At 40.0% G+C, this 25,797-nt stretch overlaps 1 protein-coding gene across 2 annotated transcripts; it reads left to right on the forward strand.

Annotated features, from left to right (window-relative positions):
- Positions 1–985: 985 nt before the first annotated feature.
- Positions 986–6,660, forward strand: macc1 (MET transcriptional regulator MACC1). 2 transcript variants are annotated; one of them, XM_061716647.1, is made up of 5 exons: positions 986–1,113; positions 2,496–2,618; positions 2,716–4,760; positions 4,954–5,142; positions 5,415–6,660. In XM_061716647.1, the coding sequence occupies exons 2-5, from the start codon at positions 2,504–2,506 to the stop codon at positions 5,616–5,618; spliced, it is 2,553 nt and encodes an 850-aa protein (XP_061572631.1). In that variant the 5' UTR covers positions 986–1,113; positions 2,496–2,503; the 3' UTR covers positions 5,619–6,660. The 2 variants fall into 2 exon arrangements, with proteins under 2 accessions (XP_061572631.1, XP_061572630.1); XM_061716646.1 differs by lacking the exon at positions 986–1,113 and adding an exon at positions 1,250–1,844.
- The last annotated feature ends 19,137 nt before the right edge of the window (positions 6,661–25,797 follow it).

The raw sequence follows: 25,797 nt of genomic DNA on the forward strand, positions 1-25,797 counted from the left end.
GACATTTGTGCAGTTTTATGAAAGGCCCCAACAAATGTATCTGAGTGTGTAACCTATATTCAGAGATAGCTGCAAGAGAAATGCATTTTCAAAAAGGAAAACAACAACAACAATAATAATAATACTTTTTAGAGGTTAAATCTTCTGTGGAAGGTCATGTTAAGGGTCACGTCAAATTCCAGGTTACCAAAGCCAGCTATATTTGGTCAAAATAAATAATCTACTCAAGAGTGCTTAGCTGCATTCCTTCAGAGCTGTTTGTGGCTTAAATAGTTTAAAATCCAGAGACCACAGACCAGTAAAACAACTCAGAAAGGACCTTTCAGATGCTTTTATTTGACCTTTATAAAGATGCAGGTATCCATCATAGCATGTGAGTGTAACTTGTAACTGTATCTTCAGCGAGATAACATGACTTGATGAAATTAACTTTTTCTTTTTTTTTTTTACCTTCAAAGTACATTCCAGCCTTGATCTAAAGTCACTGAAAGATAAAGTAGAGTCAACAAACCCTGTAAAGCCTTACCAAAATCTACATGACTGACCAAGAAAGAGTTGGATCTAAGGTTTTCATACTGGAATTTGTATCCATTATTGATTTATTGATTTATTTACTTGGTTTAATAGTATAGCCTACTTAAAAAAATAAAAATAAGTCATAACTTTCAGCATATGCTCCCGTTGCAAAAGATTCCAAGTACTGCTGAGGATTAGATACATCCCACTGTCTAGACCAGTTCATATATTTTCATACTAAAAAAAACTCCAACCTGTTGGACAGCATGATTCTGTAACACGCTTATCACGTATCTGACTCCTGTCGAAACCGCAGGCGTGTTTCAGTTTCAGGTGTTGCAAGGCCCGTGCTGCTGTAAACAGTGCTGCATTCTGGGTAATGTAGTCACTCTACTCGACAGTCCGCCCCTCTGTCAATGCTCCTGTAATACTTTAAACTTCCAGTCCCAAAATGCCTTGTGACAGAGAGCAAACACAGCAGAGGGGCCGTGACGCGAGGAGGTGAGCTGAGTAGAAACGCCCCAGAAAACAAGAGTAAATGACTGGATTTTTTTTCCTCCAACTGCCAACGAAGCAAATAAACATCTTATGTTGACGGTGAGCTCAGACTTTGTTTTAGTTGTTGTTTTGTTTTGTATTTTACTTTAAGTTGATGGGGTTTCCTTTTCCATCGTAATAATGGAAATTATGTCATATAAGCAAATGGCTTATTAATGTGTAACTAGTAGTCCGAGCACCTGCTCAGACTGAGAGTCGGATGTTGGTGTTGTGGTGACCCAAGCTGGAGCTGAAGGATTATATCTGAAGGAACCGGTGTTTACTGTTTCTTTCTCTGGATTATTATGATTTGTCTGTGCGAGTAATCAGCAGCAACGCTCAAATATACAAAAAACAAAAAACAAAAAAAAAACTCATGATTTCCACTAAGAAAGTTAAGTTATTGATGGACGACATTATACTAATGTATAATGGCTCTGTGTTCATTAATTCATTTAATTGACATTTTGTACTCAACATAATACAATGTGTCCGCTCTTTGATCAAAGCAAGAAGCTCCCAGAGATCCGACTTCTGTATCATGTGCTTGACAAGACCAACCTGTTTTTGTGCACTGGTGTAGGACATGACTGACTCACTCTGACAAGTCTTGAATGGGTAGTGTCATTTTACGCAAACAAGAGGCAGGATGAAAAGTTCAGGCTTTATTCCAGGGTTTGGAACAGTTTCCCGTATCAGACAGTAGCGCGACAGAAAGCCTGGACATTTCTGAGACGGAACAATAACTTTACTGTAGAAAATCACTGCTGTCATTTGTCGGAACAATACAGGTAAGCAATTAATCAGACTATTGTTTCACATTTCTTTCTGAATAAGAGTCTACATCTAAATATTATTAGCTCACTTTATTTTGACAAAGTACTCTTTAAATTTTGATTTAATCCTCCAAAAATGACTGCTGATTAATTTTCTGTTGTTGACCCAGTTTTGCTGGATTCCAACAATATTAGATAAGACACAGCAAGTGAATGGGAATGTTTGATCATGAATATCACAATGAAATCTGCTTATCAATATTGGAAAATGATTGGCCTTTATTGCGTGCTTGCCTGAATATTGTTTTTTAATCTGCATATTAAAAAACATGTACCCAAATGTATATTTATTTGCATGGATTTGCAAGATCAGACATTTACTTATTTATCCATCAATCCACCATTCATTTACTTAACATATAGAGAAAAAAAGGACTGAAAAATAAGATGAGAACTTTATTGATCCCGCAGGAAATTGTTGTGCCAAAGCTTCAATACGGATAATGAGTAATCACACAAAGACAAAAACAACAACAAAGTAATACAGAAAAGAGGCATAGAGATGAGGCATGACCTTTTGCACATGACTATATTTGAGATGTTTTCTTTTCCATTCCACAATGAACTAAGGGAGTACGCCAGTAAATATAGTTTCTATTTTTACAGGTAACAACATGGCAGCTGGAGGGACCAAGTCCTTTAACCGTGTTGGGAGTCTCATGCGGAGCAGATCTGAAGGCACACTGATTGATCTGAGTGACACTGTGTCAAACAGTGACCACTTAAATGGTAAAAAATCTCAGTTTCAAACAGCAAATGCCCTGAATGTGAAAACCTCTCAATACTGTTAACACATCTAATCAAATCTCCTCTATTTTTTTTAAAGGTGGATATGTGTCAGGAAGAACACAGAACTCAGAGTGGCAGCTTTTACAGCCAGAAAGCTCACTATCGTCTCAAATAAAAAACCCTTTTTGGAACAAACTCTCTGGATCAAACCCTTTCCTAGATGACATTGTACACAGCAGCAATGATAGACGTGCTTCTGATACGTCAAGTGTAAAACAAGAGACTAAAATACATCCCAACACAAGTAATGATGATGCCATCAGCACTTCTTCTGATGAAGGCAACATGGGCCACTTTTTGGAGAACAAACACAAAACCAGCAACCGATCTGGGAGATGGCGGAGTGCTTCAGACATCCTGGATGATCTGGAGAGAAAAGTGCCCAAATGTGAAAATTCTGTCAAACCCCTTGGACCGGTGCTGAACCCGGACTTTGAGTGGCTAAAGAATGACAGAGAGGCCTATAAGATGGCCTGGCTGAGCCACAGGCAACTCACCCGCTCGTGCGTGGACTTGAATTTGATGAGCCAGAGTCCTGGATGGGCTCAGACCCAGGCCACCAACTTTCACGTCATCTGCAAAATCGGCCACAACGGAGGCTCAATACAGTTACCAGAATCCAAAATTAGCATCCATGTTCCACAAGGCCATGTCCCTCCTGCAGAAGTGCAGGAGGTTACACTGAAAGCAATGCTGGACCCACCTCCTGGGCTCAACAACAACTACATGACAACCATGAGTCCACTTCTGGAGGTGCTCCTGAGCAACATCAACACAAAGGAGTGCTTATCTGTGGAGATGAAACTGTCAGGAGAGGTGAAGGATGATCCTTCAAGTCAGGTGATGACCACTGTGTTTGGACTAGTGTCCAACAAAAGAGAAGGACCGTATGTCAAAATGAATGACTGTTACATTTACAAGAACATGATGCAGATGAAGCTCCGGGACTTAAAGACACACTTTTACATCATTGCAGTTGCAGAGGCCTCAGCACTGCAGGCCCCTGCCACATCGGTCTGGGATTACCTGGACCGCCAAATCACTATTGCAGTCTATGGCCCAAGGTACATCCATCCATCATTCAAGGTTGTAATCGTCGTCTGCTGCCACGAGGATGTTCCATCAAAGCTGCCGTTTTCAGATATCTGCAGAGGCAACAAGCAGCTGCCTCCACTTGTGCTGCAACTTTGGGGAAAACATTGTTATAAACTAGACAAGCTGAATGACTTTCATGTCGGAGTTGACATTGCAGGATCAGTGTTTAAAATCAAACCTGAGGACAAAGTAAAACAAGTGAGGCAAAGTCAGCTCAAGATAGGGACAGTTCGGCATTTGCCAGTCGCATTATCTTGCACTGGCGATGCAGAAATGAGTCCTTTTAAATTAGATGTACATGTGAAGGACGCAAACATGTCTTTGGCCGTTGCTCATTTTCAGATTTCTTCCCCTCCTGCAGCACCTATCAGATCAGAAAAGAGGATGCCAAGGCAGGCAGAGAAGAGATCTGAAATGGTGAAAACCCCAGAGGGGCGTGATCCAGAGTTCCCGTCATTCAAAGACAAACCCGTAAACCTGCAGTGGTACGGTGTAGCCTTGAAGTCAGTTCTCCGTCAGCCTCGAGTAGAATACCTACTGGAATACTTCAAGGGTGACACAGTGGCTCTCCTTTCTAAAGAGACTGTTCGGTCAGTCGGTAATTCAAAGGTAAAAGAGTGGCATATCGGGTTCCTCAGAGGCAGGACCGGCTTGATTCACTGCAAAAACATCAAACTCATAACCAAGGACCAGGTGATCGACTTCACTGGCATTCAAATCTCCACAGCGGCCCTCTTGAACAACATGAGCCTGCCCTTCAAGAAACTTACCTACATGTACTCTGGCATCCAGACACTGGTGACTGAACACATTACTAGCTGGAGAAGCTTCGCAGATGCTTTAGGGTACAGAAACCAGCCGCTGGACACAATCACACGAAGGGACGCTGAAAGTGAAGACGATAAAGTGGCGTGTGTTCTGGAGAGGCTGAAGGAGGACTGCCACACAGACAAGACTAGGAGAAAGTTCCTGCATGAACTAATGGTGGTAAGTAGAGAAAAACTATAGTTTTCTGATTAACGGGACTAGGGAAAGACCCTATACAGAAAACTACGTATCAAAACATTGGACACATTACATGAGTCATCTCATTAATGTGTTAGAATAAAAGCCCTTCACTATCTATGTGTGATTTCAGTGCTTTTGTTCCAGCTAAAATGTTCTTAATAATGTCATCAAGGGACTGCTGAAGATGGACTCTGTGAATATAGTGGCCCAGCTCATCACGAACACTGTCATTCTGTCCACTGCTGTGGAGCTGGGGGTTCGATGGCGGGAGCTTGGTGAGAAGATGGGGAGACTGTCCGCTGCTCAGATAGCTGCTTATGAGGCACCACATCGAGGAAAGAATGGTGAAGTCAATTTCCAGGTCAGTTTTAACAGAATACACTGTTTTCTATTCCTGGTTAAACGGCACCCCTCGTCCTGTATGTTTTATTGGTTTCACTGCTCCATCACAGTTGAAGGATTCTCACTCAAACATAATAAGTTGAAAATTCATTTCACACAGGTGTGCTGGAGCAGGAAACTATCTAAAACATTCAGAGGGTTGGTCCAGTATCAGAAAAGACTGGAATTTCTGACATGCTGTGAATTTTATTACACTGTAAATCTCATCGTTGTGTAATCTTCTGATTCAAGTCCATGTGGAAGCCTGCCTATGACTTCCTGTACTCCTGGAGTCAGCGCTATGGAGACGGCTACAGGGACATGATCCAGGATCTTCACCTGGTGCTTGATAAAATGAAGAACCCTGCCACCAGACAGTGGAGACACCTGACTGGGGCACTCATCACCGTGAACTGCCTTGATATCTTTAGAGACTCCGCTTTCCCAAAACCTTAATAGTAGAGACTGCAGTACACGACTTGTAAAAGTAGACATGGACTCAATGGGTGATAAAGATTCAGTGAACATGTTTCTTTACCTCCTCAATTCTCTGACAGTTTTGTTTGAGATTAAGTTTTGTTGAAATTATGTCAGGCACAAGCACTGTTTGCCCCCACAAGTCATGAGCAGAATAGAAAGAGATGAAAGTCAAATCTCTGCAAACTGTTCAAATGAGGTTGGAATAACCAAATTATATCAAGGGTATCAATATTTCCCATGTGGTGTTTATGCGTTTCGCTTAAGGGGGGCCTATAATCCTCTTTTTTCCCCAAGTTGACAAAATTTCCACAGGTATTAATGACATTTCTGTAATGACACAAAAATGCCATATTCAACATTGTCTTTACATCTTTGTTCAGAGCAGCAGGTTTAGGGACGGGAGTTGAGTGGCTCACGCTGCCATGACATCGTTTCTAAGTGAGACTTTTATTCATCCACTTTAATCTTTAAAATCCGTAACTTTATTCAGTTAACTTGCAGGGTTCACAAGATTATTTTGGTTCCTGTGACTGTGGGATTTTGTTTTTATTTTTTATAAACTGTAATTTGGATAAATGGATATATGTGAACATTGTTACTGAAAACCTTGAGGACTGCGGTGGTAACAGTCCTGTATAGTTTTTGTTCAGATTTGTGTATTGAAAAATATTATTTTGCCAAAGTAAAAGTGATGTGAATCTAGTAAACAAACTCAAACAGCTATCGTTCATGAGTCATAAACTGTTGTTTTCCTAAATATTTGTTCTATTTTTATACAGTAATGTAAAGTTTTAGATATGTTCAAAGCAGATCATTTAATAAAGTATACAGTGCAATAACTGTACAATATATTAGATGTATGTCTTCTCAGTCCAATCTGATGATAAAGTGACGGAATTGTTTTTGTAACCACATACAATGTACTACACTTATTATACAGTACATAGTACTGACTGCATATTGTATTCATGTTTAGTAGATACTATGCCACCATTAAAGCCTTGTAATTTGTTCTTTACCACAGCATTCATGACCAGCTTCTGGGTTCTGAAAGTGAACATGTTTTTCCACCACTGTTGAGATAAGAGACAGCTGTGGGTGTGCATGACATTATGCACAATATATGAAGTAGACTAGTCAGCTGCATACTGGCTAGTAGTAGTATTTTTCATTTACTGCAGATTGTCCGTTTGTTTTGCATTCTGCATGTTTGGATTTTGGCAAAATCAGTACATGTCGTAGAGTGTGTGGTTTTAAACAAAAAAGCCACAGTAGTGGGACAGTACGGAAAATTCAATTTAATTTAGTTTTTTTTTTTTTTTTTTTTACCTTGTCTGCACACATATTATTGATTGATACCATGACGGTAGAAACCAAAAGTGTATATATGTGCATTATTACTATATTTAATATATATACATATATATACGCACACAAATGCGTACACATACATAAATATACACATACAAACCCAGTGTTTTTTTTTTTTTTGGGGGGGGGGTGACGACATCCACTGCCAATCCAGGAAGCAGGAACACACGGAGACACACGTCAAGCACTGGAAATCTGCAACAAAAAAAAAAACACAAACAAAGCACGAAACCGGCACGGAGCCAACCAAAGCAATAACTGCAATCGACCTAAATCTTGAGATCTGATCACAGTCTGAGCTAAGCTATCGCTACCGCTACCTAAACCCAAAAACTAGAGAGCCAGCATGCAGGTGAACAAGCCAGTGTGTATGTCTATGTGTGTGTGTGTGTGTATGTATATGATCATGCGTGTGTGTGTGTGTGTGTATATGCATGTGACTAAGTGACTGTGTGTGTGTGTGTGTGTGTGTGTGTGTGTGTGTGTGTGTGTGTGTGTGTGTGTGTGTGTGTGTGTGTGTGTGTGTGTGTGTGTGTGTGTGTGTGTGTGTGTGTGTGTAATAAACCAAACAAAGCTCCACCTGAAGTGTATCTATAGTGGGGGAGGGGGGGGAGCAATCCCGCCACCCGCGAGACCAGAGGCCGACACGGAAGAGCCCGGAACCCAGGCCACCGGCAACCCCACAGAGGGGAGAAGTAGGAGGGAGGCAACCCACCGCCTGCGAGGCCCCCCCCCCCCCCGGCAGCGGCCGAGGGGGCCCGCGGGCAGGGCCCCCACGGCGCGGGAAGAAGCAGCCAGGGACCCCGCGGCGGCGGGCCGCGATCCAGGCGATCCCCGGCCACCCGGTCCGGGCCGGACACGCGGCCAGGAGGCCCTCACCCTTCAGGCCAACGACCCCCACCCGGCAGGGGGCCAGCCTGCCCGGAGAGACAGAGCCGCCCCGGCCGCCGACGCGGGCAGGCGCACCCGTCCCCCACGAAAGTGGCCCCCCAAGACCAGAGGGGCGCCCCGCCGCAGAGGCAGCGGGGGGGACCGGAGACGGGCCCGGAGAGAGGGAACCCCCCAACAAGGCGACACCCGTGCAGGCCCGACAACGGAGGGCCCCAGACCCAGGCATCCCATTCATTCATCCATTCACCTATCAGATACCTATACTAATAATAATATAATATACTATACATAATAATAATACTAATAATAATAATAATAATAATAATAATAATAATAATAATACTAATAATAATAATAACCATCTTTGTATAATATAATATTCATAATTTATTAAGTTTTGATGTCCTGCCAATGGAGGCTCAAATCCTCCATGGCAGGACCCTTCCATACCGCATTCTCACCGACACAGACATACAATCACGCACCGTTTTAATTTTAACTAAATTTAATTTAGTTAAAAAACTGAAATGTCTTAATTCCCAAAGATAAAATGTACTTTTTGCTATTTTAGAATGGCTGTAGAGGAAGAATGAAAGTATAAAAAAAAGGAAAACCTTGTTTTTCTTCTTATTGCTTTAATTTATTTCCCAGGAGACAGACCCAGGATATTATGTATTCATCTGTAAAAGACATAAAGTCAGGGTAGTGGAATTAATTGGTGTCATTATTTGTATCAAATATATGGATATCAGCTGAGATAATGAACTTTATATCACAGTCGTCCCAACATATTGGACATTCTGGGAGCCCCCTCTTTTACAGTGTCCGGCGACAAGTGAATTGCTGCTTAAATGCGAGTTGTTTTACCTTAAGTTTTAAGTAGGTTAGCCTTTTATCCTCACTTTATTATCACTGTAGGCTAAAGTGCAAACTGGTAATATCTTAATTGAGCAATAAAGCAGTTTATTATTTGTATCTGGTAAAAAGCTTTAGCAGGGCTGTGCTTAAAAGCTAATGCCAGTGCTCAATACATTCATGATGTTACCAAAGCCAATGAATAATCATGTTAGATAACTGTGCTCTCAATATCCATCAAAAATAATTTCTTAGGATTTTTGCCAGAGACAGAAATCAATTCAGGTGGTGAATGAAGAAACCACTCATCAATGTTTATGATCAGATTGTAGCTTAAAACCCTATGATAATAAATACCCCCCTTTTCTCTTCTGCTCACGTACCTCATGCACTGGCATGGAAAGGGGCCACTCACATTGAGTACTGTATACAGGCCCCTGCATATAGTACAGATTTATTAAGTTATATTATACTACTACCGTAATATAGTTCTGTATTTCAGGCTTGCAACACAAAAAAAAATAAAAAATTAAAGAGTAAAGCCTTTCACAATATTACAATGTTGTCACTTCTTTTCACACCACTTGAAGGACACTGACATTAAGGATACAACATGAGAAAACATTTCAGCGTCATGTGTCCTATTGCTATTTGTCCTATTGTTGCAAACACACTTTCAAGTGCGCAACAATACAAGGCCGTCATCAAGTTTCTCAAAGATTCCACACTTCCAGGATTGGGGGCCGGTCATCTCAGCTTTTTGATTTCTTGCTTATGTCAGCCTGGATTTTTCTTTTATGTTTGGCCTGGAGCAAATCTTTTTTTCTTCCTAAAACTTTTTGGGAAACCTGATTTGTTTGACCACAGTACATATTCATGATGTGATGGTCCACTGCAGCTGTCTCTGAGCCGAGGGATGCTGATGCCGTCCGTGGAGAAGATAAACACGAGGCTTCATTTTCTTACAGTAACGTTTAAGGGGTATTTGGATTCAGATCTCTATTGCAGTGCTTGAAGGTTTCGAGAAGTGATCCCATGCCTGTGCGATGACACCAGCTATTGATGAGGTTTTGATGCAGCGCCATCTAAGGGATCAATAGCACAGGTGTCCAGATTTGGCTTGTAAACTTGGTCTTTACATAGTGAAATTCCCCCAGATTCCTTGAATTGTTTCATGATATCATGCACTGTAGAAGGATATGTGTGTGAATCCCTTCAAATATTTCTTTGAGGATAATTGTTTTTAAACATTTCACAGATTTTTTCTCACACATTTGATGAAAAGCTGGAGATTCTGTTCTCGGATACTTATGTTGTACTAAATCAATCATCACTACAATTACTTGCAGATGTCACCCGTTTGAAATAGCACTATTCATTTTTGTTCATTACGAGCTTTAAATCCCTCCATCCTGCCTTTTTTGGTATTTTTTGCAGGACTGAAATGGAGGAATTTGTAAATTTTGTACAAACGAATTAAATGACATTGAGACATTGTTTTTAATATATTGGGCTTATTACATTTATAATTAAATTATTTAATGTGAGATTTATTTTTATGCAGTTACCAGTCTCAAAATGTCTTCTGATCTAGGGTTGTATTTTAACTATTTCTTAACTACATATGTGACAGATTTCACTTCAGTTTTATTCCAGTCAAACCATCGGAATAAAGGACTTTCTGTGTTAGTCTCTCATTGATTTTCTTTGGATGTTTACTTTTCCCTGCACTTGTTGGTTAAGTTGGTTTCGGCTGAGAGTTGCATGTGCTCATTCTTTATCTGACTTTAACTCAATGCACCGCTGGAAAAGTAAATAGAGCTAGTAAAATGGTTTCAGGCAAAAGACTGAACTGATTACATCTCAAAAGGAGATTGAATTGCAGAGTAGTGCAGTCCAATTTTTTTTGTTTTGTTTTGTTTAGGAGTGTGATAGCAAAACATACCTTACCATGACAAGAACAAAATCAGGATATGAAACAGAAAACATATGGAGACTATTAATTAAGGGTCAAAGATGTAGGAATTTACTTATTTTTTTATCAGGAAAAAGTTTTTGTTTCTTTCTCAAACATTAAAATACCCCCCTCATTCAATCAGGCTCACCGGGGGCCTGGAGTCTCTCCCAGCTGTAGGTGGGAGGCAGGTAGCCCCGGTGTACAGGGTTTTGTGAAAACTCTGAGTTTCCTATCTCAGGGTACTGTAAGTCAACTCAGAGTTCAGGTTTAGACTCAGAGTTTTTTTAACCTGCTTTCTGGAATACCCCTCTGCTGTCAATCACAGGGCCACAAAGAGACAAATGAGACCAAAACAACCACACACTCTCCTTCACACCTGTGGCCAATTTAGAATGACCATTTAACCTAACCTGAATGTCTTTGCAGCGTGAGAGGAAACGAAAACCTGCAAAGAAACAGGGAGGGCATGCAAACATCGCACAAAACAAGTCCAGCAAAGATTTGAACTGCGATTGTTCTTTCTTTTAAGTGGTTATTTTGCCACTAAATCATGTGCATACAAAAGAAAGGGACTTCAGTGATTTGGTGCTATACATAGAAAAGTAGACCCTCAAGTTTAAATCAAAAGCAACATTACCATTTCTCCTAAATAACAAATTCAGTTCAGTGATTTGCAACATTTGTTCTGGGAAAATCTTGTAATGGTATCTGTGGAGACCCTCTCTGCAGTCACTCTATCCTTCACCAGGAAACAGACAAATGTTCACTGTTATAGTGATTATGGCTGAGTGTTGGCTCAGGGGAAGGATTGCCGATAAGATTTTTTACCTGATGCCCTGGTTAAAACGTAATTTATCACAGATGACAAATAAACTTTAATGATTAAACATCTAGTCGACTCAAATTTCCTGTACAATGAGGTGATGTGTGCAAAAAAAAAAAGGTTGCATCAACATACATATGTCAAAACTCAAGTATTAGCTTAGCAATACGTTGCAAGAAAAAGTTTGATAATATTGTGAGCAACATATAAAAGCTCTTGTTTTTACAGGAATAAAAACCCTGAGTGAAATAAATGCAAACTGTTAAAGCCTAAAAATAACATTTTTCACATGCAGCCAGGCGTTAAACATTATGACTAATGATATGTGAGCATGTTGTTTTGGATGCCTTTTATAGCAGCAGCAGCAGCAGCAGCAGCAGCAGCAGCAGCAGCAGCAGCAGCAGCAGCATATAACAGTTATCTATTATGAATGCTCCTGCTTGTCTTTCTATGTTTGCAACCTTACTTTTAGATGTGTGTTTAAAAATGGAACTCAAAGAAGGCACATATGAGGTAGGATTACCAAAAAGGCTAAATAAGCTTTATCTTCATGAACAATCAAGAAATTACAAATGATCAAGTAGGAAAATAAGAACCACCACTCAGAAATCCCGTGAGAAAATATACAACTAAAAGGAAAAAAACAAATGGGTTATATAAACTCTAGTGCCAAAAACAAAGAAAACTGAGAGTTCTGAGATGAAGATTTAAAGGTTTGCACTGTGGGGTATTTTCTGTGTCCTAGAAAAGACGTTTAATAGGTCTCATTCACACAACAGTTTTCTTCAGGCTACTGTGGTATTGTGTGTCACTCTGAGCTCAAAGCCAACAGCAGCTGACGTTCATAAACAGATTTTAACCCTTAAAAATAAGCACTTCTTGTTCAATGACACTCCCGCCAAACATGTGACAACAGCATGCCCAGCCTTTATAAATCAGTGAAGTCTGATCTGCATCCAGATCTGTGTTCTTTGTGTCTCCTGTGGATTTATACAGAACAAAATACAGCAGGGAAAATGTTCCCAGGTCTGTTCATTCCAAGTCCATCCCTTGATCTTTCAGCAATGCATCAATGAGCACACAGGAGTTTTTTTTCCAGCTTTTATTCATTCCCAAAAGTTACAACTACCCCCTCAAACACACACACACACACACACACACACACACACACACACACACACACACACACACACACACACACACACACACACACACACACACACACACACACACACACACACACACACACACACACACACACACACACACACACACACACACACACACACAGGCTTATCATTAGGACAAATGACAGGGTGAGACTTCACAAACAAAGCACATTCTGCTGCCCTGTCTGCTCTGGTGATCTAGGTAGGCTTAAGGATAATTTGGCACAATATTTTCCTGGATTAAGTGCTGCTTTTTTTACCCAGCCGAGTGCCAAGAAAAACTAAAACACTAATGCATTTCTTCTTTCTGATAAAAGTCTTGAAGTATGGACTGAGAAGATGTTGACTGTGTTTACTATACTGGGACATATTTTACCCCTCCCTCCTGCAATGGCATACAGTTAGAGTAAATGTTTTACCACCAACACAACTGCCACCAACTGCTTGATTTCAGGGCTTTATTAGGTTCCCCTTAATGTTCAGCATTCAAACTCTTCTGTGAGCTAAAACTTAAAAAGTGAATAAAATAAAATAAAATAAAAATCACACACAAATATTATCCAGACTAAGTCCAGCAGATATGAAATAGTTAAAGCTAATAACTTGAGAATGATAACGTTATCTTCTCAGGTGCAGGTTGTTCAAGTTGCAAGGAGGGGTGGGCAATATGGAAATATATCATATCACAATTTTTTTTAAATAAAATCACGATTTCAATTTTATCATGATCTTAAATTGGAAAAAAAGAAAAATACACAATTGGAGAAGTATTTATGGCTGGGCAGCTCCTACTGCCCAGCCATAAAACGTAATAAAAACATAAAAAAGTTAAAAACTTTTAACTTTTTTAATGAATTGTTCTCTCTTGCAATATTTGTATTTTTATTTTTATTTTTAATTCAAGTTTTTTGTATGTATTTTGTATGATATTTTGAGGTCCCCAGGAAGATTAGCTGTTGCCAAGTGTAACAGCTAATGGGGATCCTAAATAAACTAAACTAAACTAAACTGCGGGTCAGCTACTTTAAGTAGGCGTTTGAACCCCTCGTTTTCTACTGTCTTTAACGGTACCATATCCTTTGCGAGATAAAAAGGTAACAGCTTCTGTTACCTCTTTCCATCGCTTGCTTGACTTGTCAAATGCCTGTTATGTTGTCTGTTTTGTCTCACACTAGCTACTGCCTCCACCTGTGGTGCCGCCTCGCTGTTTGGCTCTCAGCATAGGCCTACTGCTCGGGGTGCTTCCTCTTCAGGTGATTAAGCAGATTTGTCGTGTTCCCACCCGACGTGCGAACAGTTTCTGTACACAATTTGGAAATTACATTTGATCATTTGCAGAAAATCCAAACCAACTCCATATAATTGAGGTGGAATTTTTTTTGTGACCAACTCCATTTGGCTTTCAGCCATCGCTCTCCATGCACTACCGCTATAGACACAGACAGGAAGGCGGGTAGGAAAATGCATCACTGCCCGTAAATATTGCTTTACAATATTACAGTTCAACAATCAATATCCTGATCTATTCTACCAAAGGAATTCTCTTTAAAAATCTGTGAAGGCACCTCTGACTATAGAGGTTTAAGAAATATAAAAGAAAGACTCCACACTTGAACAGAAAGGTGTGTCTTCACATATTTGTGCTTGTCAAGATTTGTTTTAGAGGTCAGCACGTCGCAGCGTCAGTGCAGAAGCTGAATGCATGTATTCACGTACACATTTTGCTTATTGTGATCTTTTAGCCTGTATCGTTAGATAAACATTTGCAGAGCCATCATCATGAGTGTAGCAAGACTCAAAGGCTTTCATGTGAACAGCAGGAAACTGTTTCAGACCCTGACTGGCTAGAGATATTTTACCCTGCCAAAATGCAGTTTTGATTAAAGTGCAGGAATAAAAAATAATCGAAAAAAAAAATTACGATGTTTATATCTCTTCCAAAGTGTTCAGTTCCCACACTTTGTGCATACCTTTCTTGCCTTGCTTTACTGTGGGTGTGCACCATGAGCTCTACTTTTACTCTGCAGTTTCACTAATCTGTGGTGCAAAGGAGGAGACCTACATTACAGACAATACAATAAATTAAACTGACGATACTGAGAAATAGTCAAAGCAGACTTCGATTTCTAGGTATTCCAACATAGCAACAAATAGTCCTCTGCTAAGGTGTAAAACATTAATCTTTTAAAAAATTTTAATACATATTTTTGTCTATATTTTTAGTTTATTGTTGGTTTGAACGTTAGATAAATCTTATAATTATAAAAATGTATTATTGCAGAGGTACACATTAGTATTTTCAGTGTTTCCCTGCTGAATTCATTGTCAAACAGCAGAGAGGTTGACAGCGTTGGTCCTGTAGATGGAGCCATTGCGTTGATGTTGAAGGACTGGTTTCAGGCACGTTGCTTAAGGCTGATTTATGGTTCCGCGTTACACCAACGCCGAGCCTACGCCGTAGGCTACGCCGTCGATTTAACGCGGTACCATAATTCAGGCTTTGGTGTCCACTAAGATGCGTCCTGGTGTACGCAAGCTTTTTTAAAATAAATAAATTAGGATGGAGTCTGTCCACTCCACAAATTTTCTCTATGTATTATATTTTAATTATATTCACCAGATGTTTTTTTTATTAACTTCCACTGCTGAAGCTGTTAAAAAGCATTTAACAATAGCCTACAAAGAATATAGTTGCTCTTTATAGTCACAAGCTTTTTGATTGTTTCATGTATTTTTCATACCAAAAACAAAAAAAGGTTCCTATCTCTTCAATGCATATATAACCAGCTCTTCTAACTAAGCATGCTTCCCAAGTACTTTTTTTTTAAGCACACAGCATTGAGAGCCATCTACAAATCACTGTTATGAACAGAAGCATTCCTCTGTCCTCCAGGGTATATAAGACTTCATTTGGTTTGCCTCCATGATATATGTCGAGGGCAAAAAGTCATTTAGCTTTCAATTTATTAGCCTGGTGATTTATGCATCCTGCAAAGGTAATGTTGGTATCTCCTAGTCCCCTATAGCCCCCACTGCCCTCCACCCTCTACCACTCTTAGAGTGGACACTAATAATTCAGTAATAGATGATGTGAAAGAGGAAAAAGTTCAGCAATTAGGAAAAGTCAGCAAAAAGCAGGTTTATAGTTTCTGTGGCTGCACTTCATTTATCACTAATGTTTTAGTCACTTGGTGAAAGATTACATGCACAGAGTATCAACCTGCAACAAAGTTGAACTCCATACATTAAGAAAAAGAAACACGAGCTGAAAAGAACATCTACAGTAAAGTTATTTAACTGTAACAGCGTTTAAAATTTCCTTTAGGATCAGTTTTATTTAACACGCATACCAATGCATAATGACTGAAAACAAAGTCTGTAAAATAAAACCAGAGCTCTGAATTGTTGTTTGAAAGTCTCTATCACAAATAATATAGAGATGGGCGTACAGCTGCAGTTTTATAAACCTTTAATGATTCATAGTTTCCAGTTTTAGCAGGAATTGTTTACATTTTATGTTGTGAGGTGTTGAATGTTGCCCAGAGATCAGTGCCTTTCTTCTGACTAACAGCCTGCATGGAGCCTCTTCACATGACCACCGCTGGGAAAGAGGAAGCTCTATTACCAAATGACTCACAGGAAAAAGAAAAATAATAATAACCTGAAGTGTTTGGCAGCATTTGAAGCGGTTTTGTGAGTAATCACCATCCACATCCTTGGACGCTTCACTTTACTCTCTCCTTCGCTCACATTTTCCACTAGCCAGCTTCACAGAATCTGAGTTTCGTCATGGCAAAACACTGTGATAATGAAGATTACACAAAATTAGGAAACATAAATAAGTACTTTTTTTTTCTTAAATAAACATCCACATCTGCACCTCAAACCACAACAAAGTCTTTGGTTTACTGAAATCAGAGCGCCTTCAGTGGAATGATGGGGCTTCTCCTATTTCCCCCCATTGTTAGCAGGCAGGTTTATTTTTGTTGATGCGATCACATTGCAGTAAGAAGATTTGTCAGATGTATTGTGGAGGAGGTGCCAAGAGCGTGTCTACTGACAGGTCTGATGCACCAGCACCGACACTCCCATTTTGTCAGTAATCTAAAAAGCAGCTGTAGGAGGGCTGGGGATGAGACACGGGAATGTGCAGGATGGCAGCACAACATTTGATAATAAGCCCTTCACTATATCTCCTCTTTTATTTATCTATTTTTTGTCTATTTTTTCATAAAGAATGCATCCCTATAACAGCATAAGATCTAATCATTTTTGCCACCTTTTTAACCATGTAATTTGTGGTTATGTACTGTTTGTATGATGTATTCAGCATTAATGTGCAAAAATGTACTTTGAATAAAACAACATATATGTTTTAAAAAAAATCTGAAAACTCATAGATAGCTGTCAAAGTAGTACAAATACTTTAAAAAGCTGTGCCTCATGAGTAAGAGTATTGCATTTAAAATGATCAGCAAATAAATACAATCAACAGAAAAGATAGAAAATGACAGAATTTTGATCCGACTGGTGCATACAGTTGTCTCATTTTATCATAGCTGGTTGATGTGGAACTACTTCATTTTACAGTTAAGTGCAACTGTTTTCATCTGTAGTGCCCTTCAAATTAAAATATGAGTTGCATTTAAATAAAAACTGGCTGTCATAAGATGATTAATGGGGTAGAAAAGAAAAAGAAACAATTCTTCAATATTACAAACATTTTTTCTTACATCAAATGATACTTTGAAGGGAGAATATGACAGGGGATCAGAATGGGAACTGTTAACATCTAACATTAATCGATCTTTCAAGACGTATTTGTACAACACGCTTGGGTTACTGTGGTCCAACAAGCTTTTTAGGCAACTGACATGTTAATAGTTGCCAAATAAGTATGTTATATCAAAGTAGTGAAACATTTCTCTCAGAGACTGGGTGGATTAGAGATAGAAACTAACTGCAAGTATCCGATTAATACTACAGTACAGTTGTTCCAGAGTGCCAATCAGTTTTCACCACAACCACCGCTGCTCAGTCTTTTTATATAGACACATTCCTTTTACACTCTATTACTTGAAAATTTCCTGCAGATGGTAAGAATGGCCATAACACGCAGGTGTCTGGTCCTCACAACAACAAGTAATGTCTCTGACAGACCAAAGCTCTATATCTGAATGAGCTACATTCTGCAATGACAGCTCTGCTGTTCATCTGAATGTTGGCCATGCTGTGAAGAGATTCTACCAATTTGTGATGGTAAAAAAGCTTGTCTGAAAACTTTCCAGTGCCTCGTCTCAAGCTAAGACCTTCACATCTTGAAAAGAGCAGGGTGGCCACAATCACACAACTTCCTCACTGATGAGTTAGAAAGAGCGGTATCATGAGACTAATTATAAAGAACTACAAATCTACAGTCGGTCAAGATAAAGGAAGACTAGATAACTCTGGCACAGAAGAGTGTCTCTTTGGTCAATTTCCATCAACCAAGAGGGAGAACAAGCAGAGACGAAGGTTTTCCGTTCCAAAATCAACATAGCTGGAGAGGCAGGTCTGTTGTGTCCTGACAGATTAGTTTGACTTAAGGAGGAGGAGAAGGTCACCTCTAACTGACACACAGGGAGGAGCAAAGGTGAGCAGAAATCTAGGGTAGATGGGAACGCAACTGTTGTTCAGACGAGAGGTAGTGTTGTTACTACATCACACATCATTTAGCATCGACTTCCTGCAAATGTTGATGCATCTTTGAATTCATGAAAGAATGTGTTGACTGATACGAAGAGAAGAGAGTAGGAAGTCCTCTGTCTATCTATATATCTATCTATCTGTCTATCTATCTATCTATATATCTGAAAGCCACAATCTTTCCTAGTCCTCCTGTGTTGTTTTTGGCAGTGGATGGGAGACCTTCTTCTCCTCCGTCTCCTCTTCCCTGATCACTCCCCAGGTACTCCACCCCACCCCCACACCTCTGTCCATCATTCCCCTGAACACTATTTATCCTCTTGTGCAGCTGGAGCACTCTGTTTGACCTCCCAGGATCCCTATTAACGGGGTCTGTGGTGGGAGTCCTCGCAGCACGTGTGGTTAGAGCAAAGAATCGTGCTGCACTACCATCCCAATGATCATCACTTTCACAAGTCTGCTACATGTGACATGGCATGTGCTCAATCAGCGTTATCAAACTAGATTTCTTTTTTTAAGACATTTCAAAACAAAGCCTCTACTGACTGCTGCATTTTCCAGTTTTAATTTGTAAATTTAAGTTGTAATTATTTCATACTTAGACCATGATGGATGAGTAACCTGCCAAAGTGGTTTGTCAAGTCAGTTATGGTAAATCTTAATAAAAATGGGGGACTCACTCTTGGGAAAAGGATATTCAAAGCACATTCACAGCACTTCTAGATGTGGGTGTGTTCCTTATGAAAATACACTGTCCATTCCACTGATGCCTTAATTTGCTGCAAGAAAAGCAAGTTTTAAAATAGCTCCGAAGGTTCCTCTTGTGTCGATGCGTTTGTTAGGTAAATTTACTCGAATGCCTGTGTTTTTAATATCATAACTTTTCACAAAGTTGCAGACAGGTCTCATATTAAAGGATTTGTTGGATTTCTTTTACAGTCTCAGGAGTGTAACACAGTTTTTGTCACTTGGTGAGTTTTCTTGCGTTTGCATAAAAACTGAAAATCCTATAACATTTACCTCAGATGAGCTGTATTGGATTTGTAGCCTTTTATCCACTCTGGTAACTATTTCACTGGCACTTTTTCATCAGTGGTAAATCACTCAGATGAAAAGCTGTTGACAGCAATGCCTGTGGATTATAAAGAGAAATAAAAGGATTTTTCCATGCTAAATTTGCTTTTCACGATTCTTTGTTTTTCGCGGTTATGAGGACAACAGAACTCTGGTGTATTAGGGTTTTGGAGGAATTCAGTGGTGTCTGCAACTCAAATTGCCCAATTTTCTTTCATAGGATAATGAGAGCATGACCAGCCCACACTGGCTTATTGGATAATACTTGTTGCCTTTGTTGGTTAGATTGGTTAGGTTTAGGCATGGGGACTGGGGAGCCAATCGGAGGGAGAATAGGGCAGGAAATCCCTGGGAAAACAAATAATGCCTACTATTAAGTTTGTTCGTTTCTGTGACAGAGCAGTCCTTATATGAAACACTCTAGAGGGAAATAATAACGTCTGAATTCAGCAAAAGATTAAGAGGTGCACACGTTATCCGCGCAAGACTATAAGACGCAACTTACTTTTTATGGGTACAAACAGGAGCGGGGAGACGCCACTCATTTAAGATCAGCTGATTGCGGGGCAGGGGACGTGACGTCACGCTCACCGGTCCCCAAAAATTCCCGCCAAACGTGTATTTTAGTTTATGCATTTATTTTTGGGTTATAAAGACCTTTTTGCATTTGCATTAAAATGATAACAATGAAGGTAATTTATATGATTTTTCTTTTCGTGATAAAACATTATAGTGACTGTATTGAAGGAGAAAATCAAGTTGACTGATAAACATTTGCCTTGTGGAGAAGAGTGTAAAGTAAAGTAAAGTAAAGTAAAGTAAAGTAAAGTAAAGTAAAATAAAGTAAAGTAAAGTAAAATATTGGTTTATTGGAATAACAGATTACGGATTGGATTACGGATAAACGGTCTGAGAGTGGATACTCTCATGTACATAGCTGTAAATAGTGTTTTGTTCGTTCTTTTTCTTTGTTGTTTTGCACTGTTGAGCACGAGTGCGGGAGCAGGGACACAATAAACCCACCACCAACAACAAATTGGCTTGCCATCATTTTATTGCACACTAACTTCATCACAGTTTCCTTTAAATTATGAACAGGATGGATGAAGGGAGCTACTCAAACCAAAAATGTCCTTCACAATTACAAACATCCTTACAAATCTGCATCAACCACTATGTCAGCTAATGTTACCGATGCTACACCGGTTCTGTAAGCCGGTAGCAGCATTAGCATTGGCCCGCACAGTAGGCTATCTGTCTTCTGCTCCTGTAGCAGAGGATACCGACAGTTAAAGAGGTGCAGCCTCTTCACCCACAACCAAAGATGCCGGTAAAATGAATGGAGTGAGTGAAGACATCCACTACGGTGGTTCTGCCCTTTTTTATTGCCGGACCTTTTAAATGATGCCAATAGCGTGTCAGGGCTGGGCTCGATAGTCCAGGCAGATGGCCACAGATACAGTCATGGTACATCATGTGTAATTAGCTGTTTAGGGGGTAGAAATACAAATCAAACAAAACAGATAAGTGGACAATCAGTAAACACTGCTAACACAATTTTAGGTAAACTAAGTAGAATAGTCTTACATGTCACTGTGTATAAATCAGGCATTCATCCTTTGCTGTATGGGCTGCTTAAAAAGGGCTTGCATTACTGTAAGAGTATACCCACATGTCAAGGGACCACTGCACAACTGCTTGGTATCACTGTTCTGTTGCATGACCCAACTTCAGACACGTTTTAGCTGGAAGACCAATGCTTTTCCATTTATTTTGAGAATGTTTTGTGGGCAGAGTTCATGGTCAGCTTTATGACTGATAGATGCTGTGACAGCAAAACAAGCCCAAATTATTACAGCTCCAACAACAAGGTGTTAGTATTGATTTGCTGTGCTTAGATTTTGTCAAAAACAACTTATCAATTCAATTTTGTCTATATGAAACATCACCCATTAATTATACCTGTTTATTCCTTTTAAGGGTCATAGACTTAGACTTCCGGATTTGCATCAGAATAAAATTTCGATGCAATGGCAATGTGGAACAGCAGTGAATATGTAATATTTACAGTTTTGTGGGAATCTGCTGGAGCCTATCCCAGCTCTCCTAAGGCAAAAGGCTGGGGTACACACTGGAACGTCATCAGTATATTGGAGGGCCACATAAAGGGCATTTTGAATAAGATCTTGTTACTTTCCATGGATGAAGAACTCATGTGTAACACGCACTAGGCAGTGTGAACACAAGACGTGTTATTGCCTTCCCGGTACTGGAGTGGTACTGCATAATATGGCAGCTCTGCTATCTGTTTGATTGGCATCGATGACTTCACCAACATCGAAAGAGCTGGTTAGTGCAGCAATGGGTGCAGGAGATGGAGTGTATGCCAGATCCCTGCTGAATAACAACAGGGTTTGCAGAGTGGCTTCCCTACCAAATCCAAATGTGACCAGTTCAGTCATCCTCTGCCACTCCTGCTTTTGTGGTTCTTGCTAAGGCTCTTCATGTTGTCAATTAACTCAGTTTAGTTTCTTGTAAAGATGTGGCCTGTCATTTTAATTGCCAATCGCATATTACGTTCCCGTAATATGACATTCTCTGCTCTAAGGACGAGAATCTTGCAGACCTCCTCATCGTAGGTCCCCCCATCCCACATCATTCACTTTACATCCGACCTGGCCTGCAATAAAGTGCACCCTCTGAGGTGAGTTATGGCTGGGGCATGCTTGACAACTGACCCTGTATTAGTTAATTTAAAAAAGACAGGCACTTATATGGCCATTTTAGACTTACCAGTTAACCGGAAATGGGTTTTGGGACTTTTGGAGGAAGCCTGAGCACAGGGAGAACAGAAAGGTCCCTGTTGGGGGACCAGATCAAACCTGCAATAACGTTAACCTTCAGGCCACAGTGCTGCCTTTGCTGAAGCATTATAGTTAAATATCTCTAATCATTTAATCAAAGGATGTTGTTCAAAAAGTCTTCAGATGCTGTTTTGTAAATGTGGAGCTACATTCTTTTCAGAGCTAAAAGTTTTTATCTCGGTTGCTCTTTCAAGGATTGCATTGCCAGGAATTTGTTGTTGGATTTGAAGGGTTTGAAGTGATTTTCTTCAATTATTTTTCTTCCTTTTTAAAAAATAGGTTTTGCTCTCTAAACAAACACATGTGGACACAACAGATACAACATGTGTTGTTTCATTTTGCTCAATTTTCAGGATATTAAAGAAATGTATCATGCACATACACTGCAGTTCATTTTCTCTTTTGATCCCAGCACAGTACTGCTTACATAGAGAGACAAAAATAATTAAAGATATACTAGATCTGTGTTAATTCACTTTCTCCCCAGCACCGTTCCTTGAACGATTGCAGGTAAGTTAGCTTTATAAATGTTGTACAAATTGTTCTTTATGTATATGTAAATCTAACCACCTGATACCTGTTTTTAAGTGAGACAAGAAAACAAGCACAAAGAACTGAGGATGACGTATAGCAAAGAACTATGGGCTGATACTCAAGGCTTGTTTCTACAAGGACCTTAAGATGCTGTACATGGTATACTGTTTCAGATGCCTGATGCCCCTGATCCCTGATCCCCCAGCCTGTTGCAGTAGCTCTGGTAAAATTATCTGTTAGTGTTACCTTGATCTTTTCTAATGAGCTTTTGTGTCAAAATGCTAATTTTAATTATAAATTAATTATAAATTATGAATACATTTTAATTTATTTTTCTGGTTTAGATGCTGTGCTCCTTAAAGGATTTCTATAGAAAATCCAGGCACTTTCAACATCTGTCATGATGACGAACCATGACAATGAGAAGAAACTGAGCTTTCCAAAGACCAAGCAAATGCCTTGAATAAGCTCTGCCCCCCAAATACAGATGTGTTGATGTATAAGTCTAGGGGAGGTAAGGGAGGTGTATAGGAAAGTGCAAGAGGCAAGAATATTTATATATTTCTTCTCTTTAATTGTCATGGAGAATTTGAGCTCACCACCACATAAAATGGATGAGCTTGAAGTGGTGCGGGACTGTTGAGAGTTAAGTAATATTTGTTCCATGACTTAGGTTCAGGAAAACTCTCTGGACTCTGGACATACTCTGAACTTCAAAATCTATCTGCCCAGCTTTCAGACAAAATAGAGAGATGAGGACTGCAAACTTATAGTACTTATAGGAAGATGGACTGCAGTGCTTTATAAGAACAGATGGTGGAACGGTATACACATTACTGTGAAGGGGCATCTCTGCACCAGATATTGAACTGCCGGCTGTGAGTTTCTGTCCATACTCTCTACTGATAAAGTTCACCTTGTCTGTATGTGAAGTCATTAGTTCAGCTGTTGCCAGGCAACAAACATAACATCTTGATGCATTATTGGTGATCTCTGGAGATTTCCACCATGCCCCATTGTCTCTTTCTTCCCCTCTGTCTCTCTCTCTTTCTCTCTCTCTCTCTCCCTCTCTCTCTTTCTCTTTCTATTTTTCTCTTTCTCTGTACTATTTCAACCTTTTCTTTCAATTTCTAGTACTACAATATAATTTTACGAACAAAGGTCACTAGCATCTGTGTGTGTTCACCGTCATGAAAAAAGAGAAATTACAGTAAGTCAATAAGGCTATTGACTGAATTTTTTATTTTGTGTGACAGTCAATATTTAAGACTGTGCCGGTGTTTTACAGTGTAAAACTGTTCAACCTTTGGTGAAACGGTGCCAGGTGTGGATGCACAAGATAAATGGACAAAATTCAGAGCTGGCTCACTTCCTGGATTGTGTAATACGTATGAGATTATGACACTGCACTTCTCTTGTTCAAATCTGATATTACATTGGAGATAATTTATTTTAATTCTGAATTTATATGGCAAGTATGTACACAAATACGTAGTATTGCAAAACTCACGTTAACATCTGTCAAGCTCCTTTACTCCAAAATTTGATAAAGCTACTGCTAGTCTGTGAAGATGTATTTTCATTGCATGGGTCAGTGCACTGATCTCCACAGCGCAGCAGCCTGGGTGAATGTGTGTGTGGTCTGCTGGGTGGCAACATGCTTTATAGGGACTAGAAGGCACGGCTCAGTGGCACTGAGGTATACGTCGTAGCTATGGCAGGAGGACCAAACATATGAGATCATGCTCATTTAATGGTTTTCACTGACTAAAAAGTAAAACTACACAGACACAGTGAAGTGTCCTTTTCCTGAATACATTGTTATTTTGTTTTTTTTAGCAACATTTGGTCAGTGAAACTCATCCCTAAAACTGGAGGAGACTGTCTGTTTGTTTTGTGTGTGTGTGTGTGTGTGTGTGTGTGTGTGTGTGTGTGTGTGTGTGTGTGTGTGTGTGTGTGTGTGTGTGTGTGTGTGTGTGTGTGTGTGTGTGTGTGTGTGTGTGTGTGTGTGTGTGTGTGTGTGTGTGTGTGTGTGTGTACTGCTCGAATGCCAGTTCCTCCAAAGACCCCACATCACCCCGAGCTTCCAAGCTGTGAAAACATACTGGACGTTTGTTGGTTCTTTGTGGCTAATAAGGTGTCATTGTGTGGTTGAGCTGTCTGATACCCCATAGAGTCATTAGGATCCCATGAATAGATCTAACACATGCATTACACTCACGTGTGTGCTCCTGCACCCACAAAATCAGCCTGTCATTTCACCAAAATCTGCACTTTTGGTGAGATAAGACTCCGGTAATGGGAGGCCTTGACTACAGTCTCTGAGACAAAGTTTAACTGTATTTTGCTCCAGCAATCTCAACTTGTGCCACGATTAGAACCCGCAACATCAAAGTGCTCTGCTTTCAAAGGCTTTCTTTTTACAGCTAACTTCAGGAGTCCTGGCTCCTGTGTGCCCAGACAGCTTATAAAAGACTGTTTTCATCATCACCTCCCCAGTTCAACACCCCAAACCCTCTCGCACTGCGCACTGGACTTCGGCTATCAGGAAAAAACACTGATACCACGTCTGGACTTTTCTGAAGAATTGGACATTGTGAGACGATTGCGCAGAAAAAAATCTTGTCATCCAACACTACTGCTTGACCTTGTTGGTCGGAGGGTTGATTAAAGCCTATCTGGAGCTGGTCTTTGAAGACTGAACCTCTGTCTTTTCTCATTCTGTGCAGTTGATCCATCTTGGTGAGCTGGCACTGGACCCACTGTGGTTAGCCTTTAATGGAGTGAACATGAATATCGCTGTCAATTGTGGGAGACTCATACATGTGGAGGACTGTGGTTTGTTTTTTCAAATAGATATGAGAGGGCTGATAGGGAAACACTGCCTTCCGAGGCCCAAGAAGAGAAAATAGACAGGTCTCTGCGGATCTGG

The sequence above is a fragment of the Cololabis saira genome, chromosome 3 (assembly GCF_033807715.1).
Source record: "Cololabis saira isolate AMF1-May2022 chromosome 3, fColSai1.1, whole genome shotgun sequence".
In the NCBI taxonomy this organism is placed as follows: Eukaryota; Metazoa; Chordata; class Actinopteri; order Beloniformes; family Belonidae; genus Cololabis; species Cololabis saira.

What these genes read in the sequence shown, in the direction of transcription:
- macc1 (XM_061716647.1), top strand. Translation starts at nt 2,504, where the DNA reads ATGGCAGCTGGAGGGACCAAGTCCTTTAACCGTGTTGGGAGTCTCATG. An exon ending in AAACAGTGACCACTTAAATG is followed by an intron (nt 2,619 to 2,715) that starts GTAAAAAATCTC and finishes TTTTTTTTAAAG; the next exon opens with GTGGATATGTGTCAGGAAGA. An exon ending in TCCTGCATGAACTAATGGTG is followed by an intron (nt 4,761 to 4,953) that starts GTAAGTAGAGAA and finishes AATGTCATCAAG; the next exon opens with GGACTGCTGAAGATGGACTC.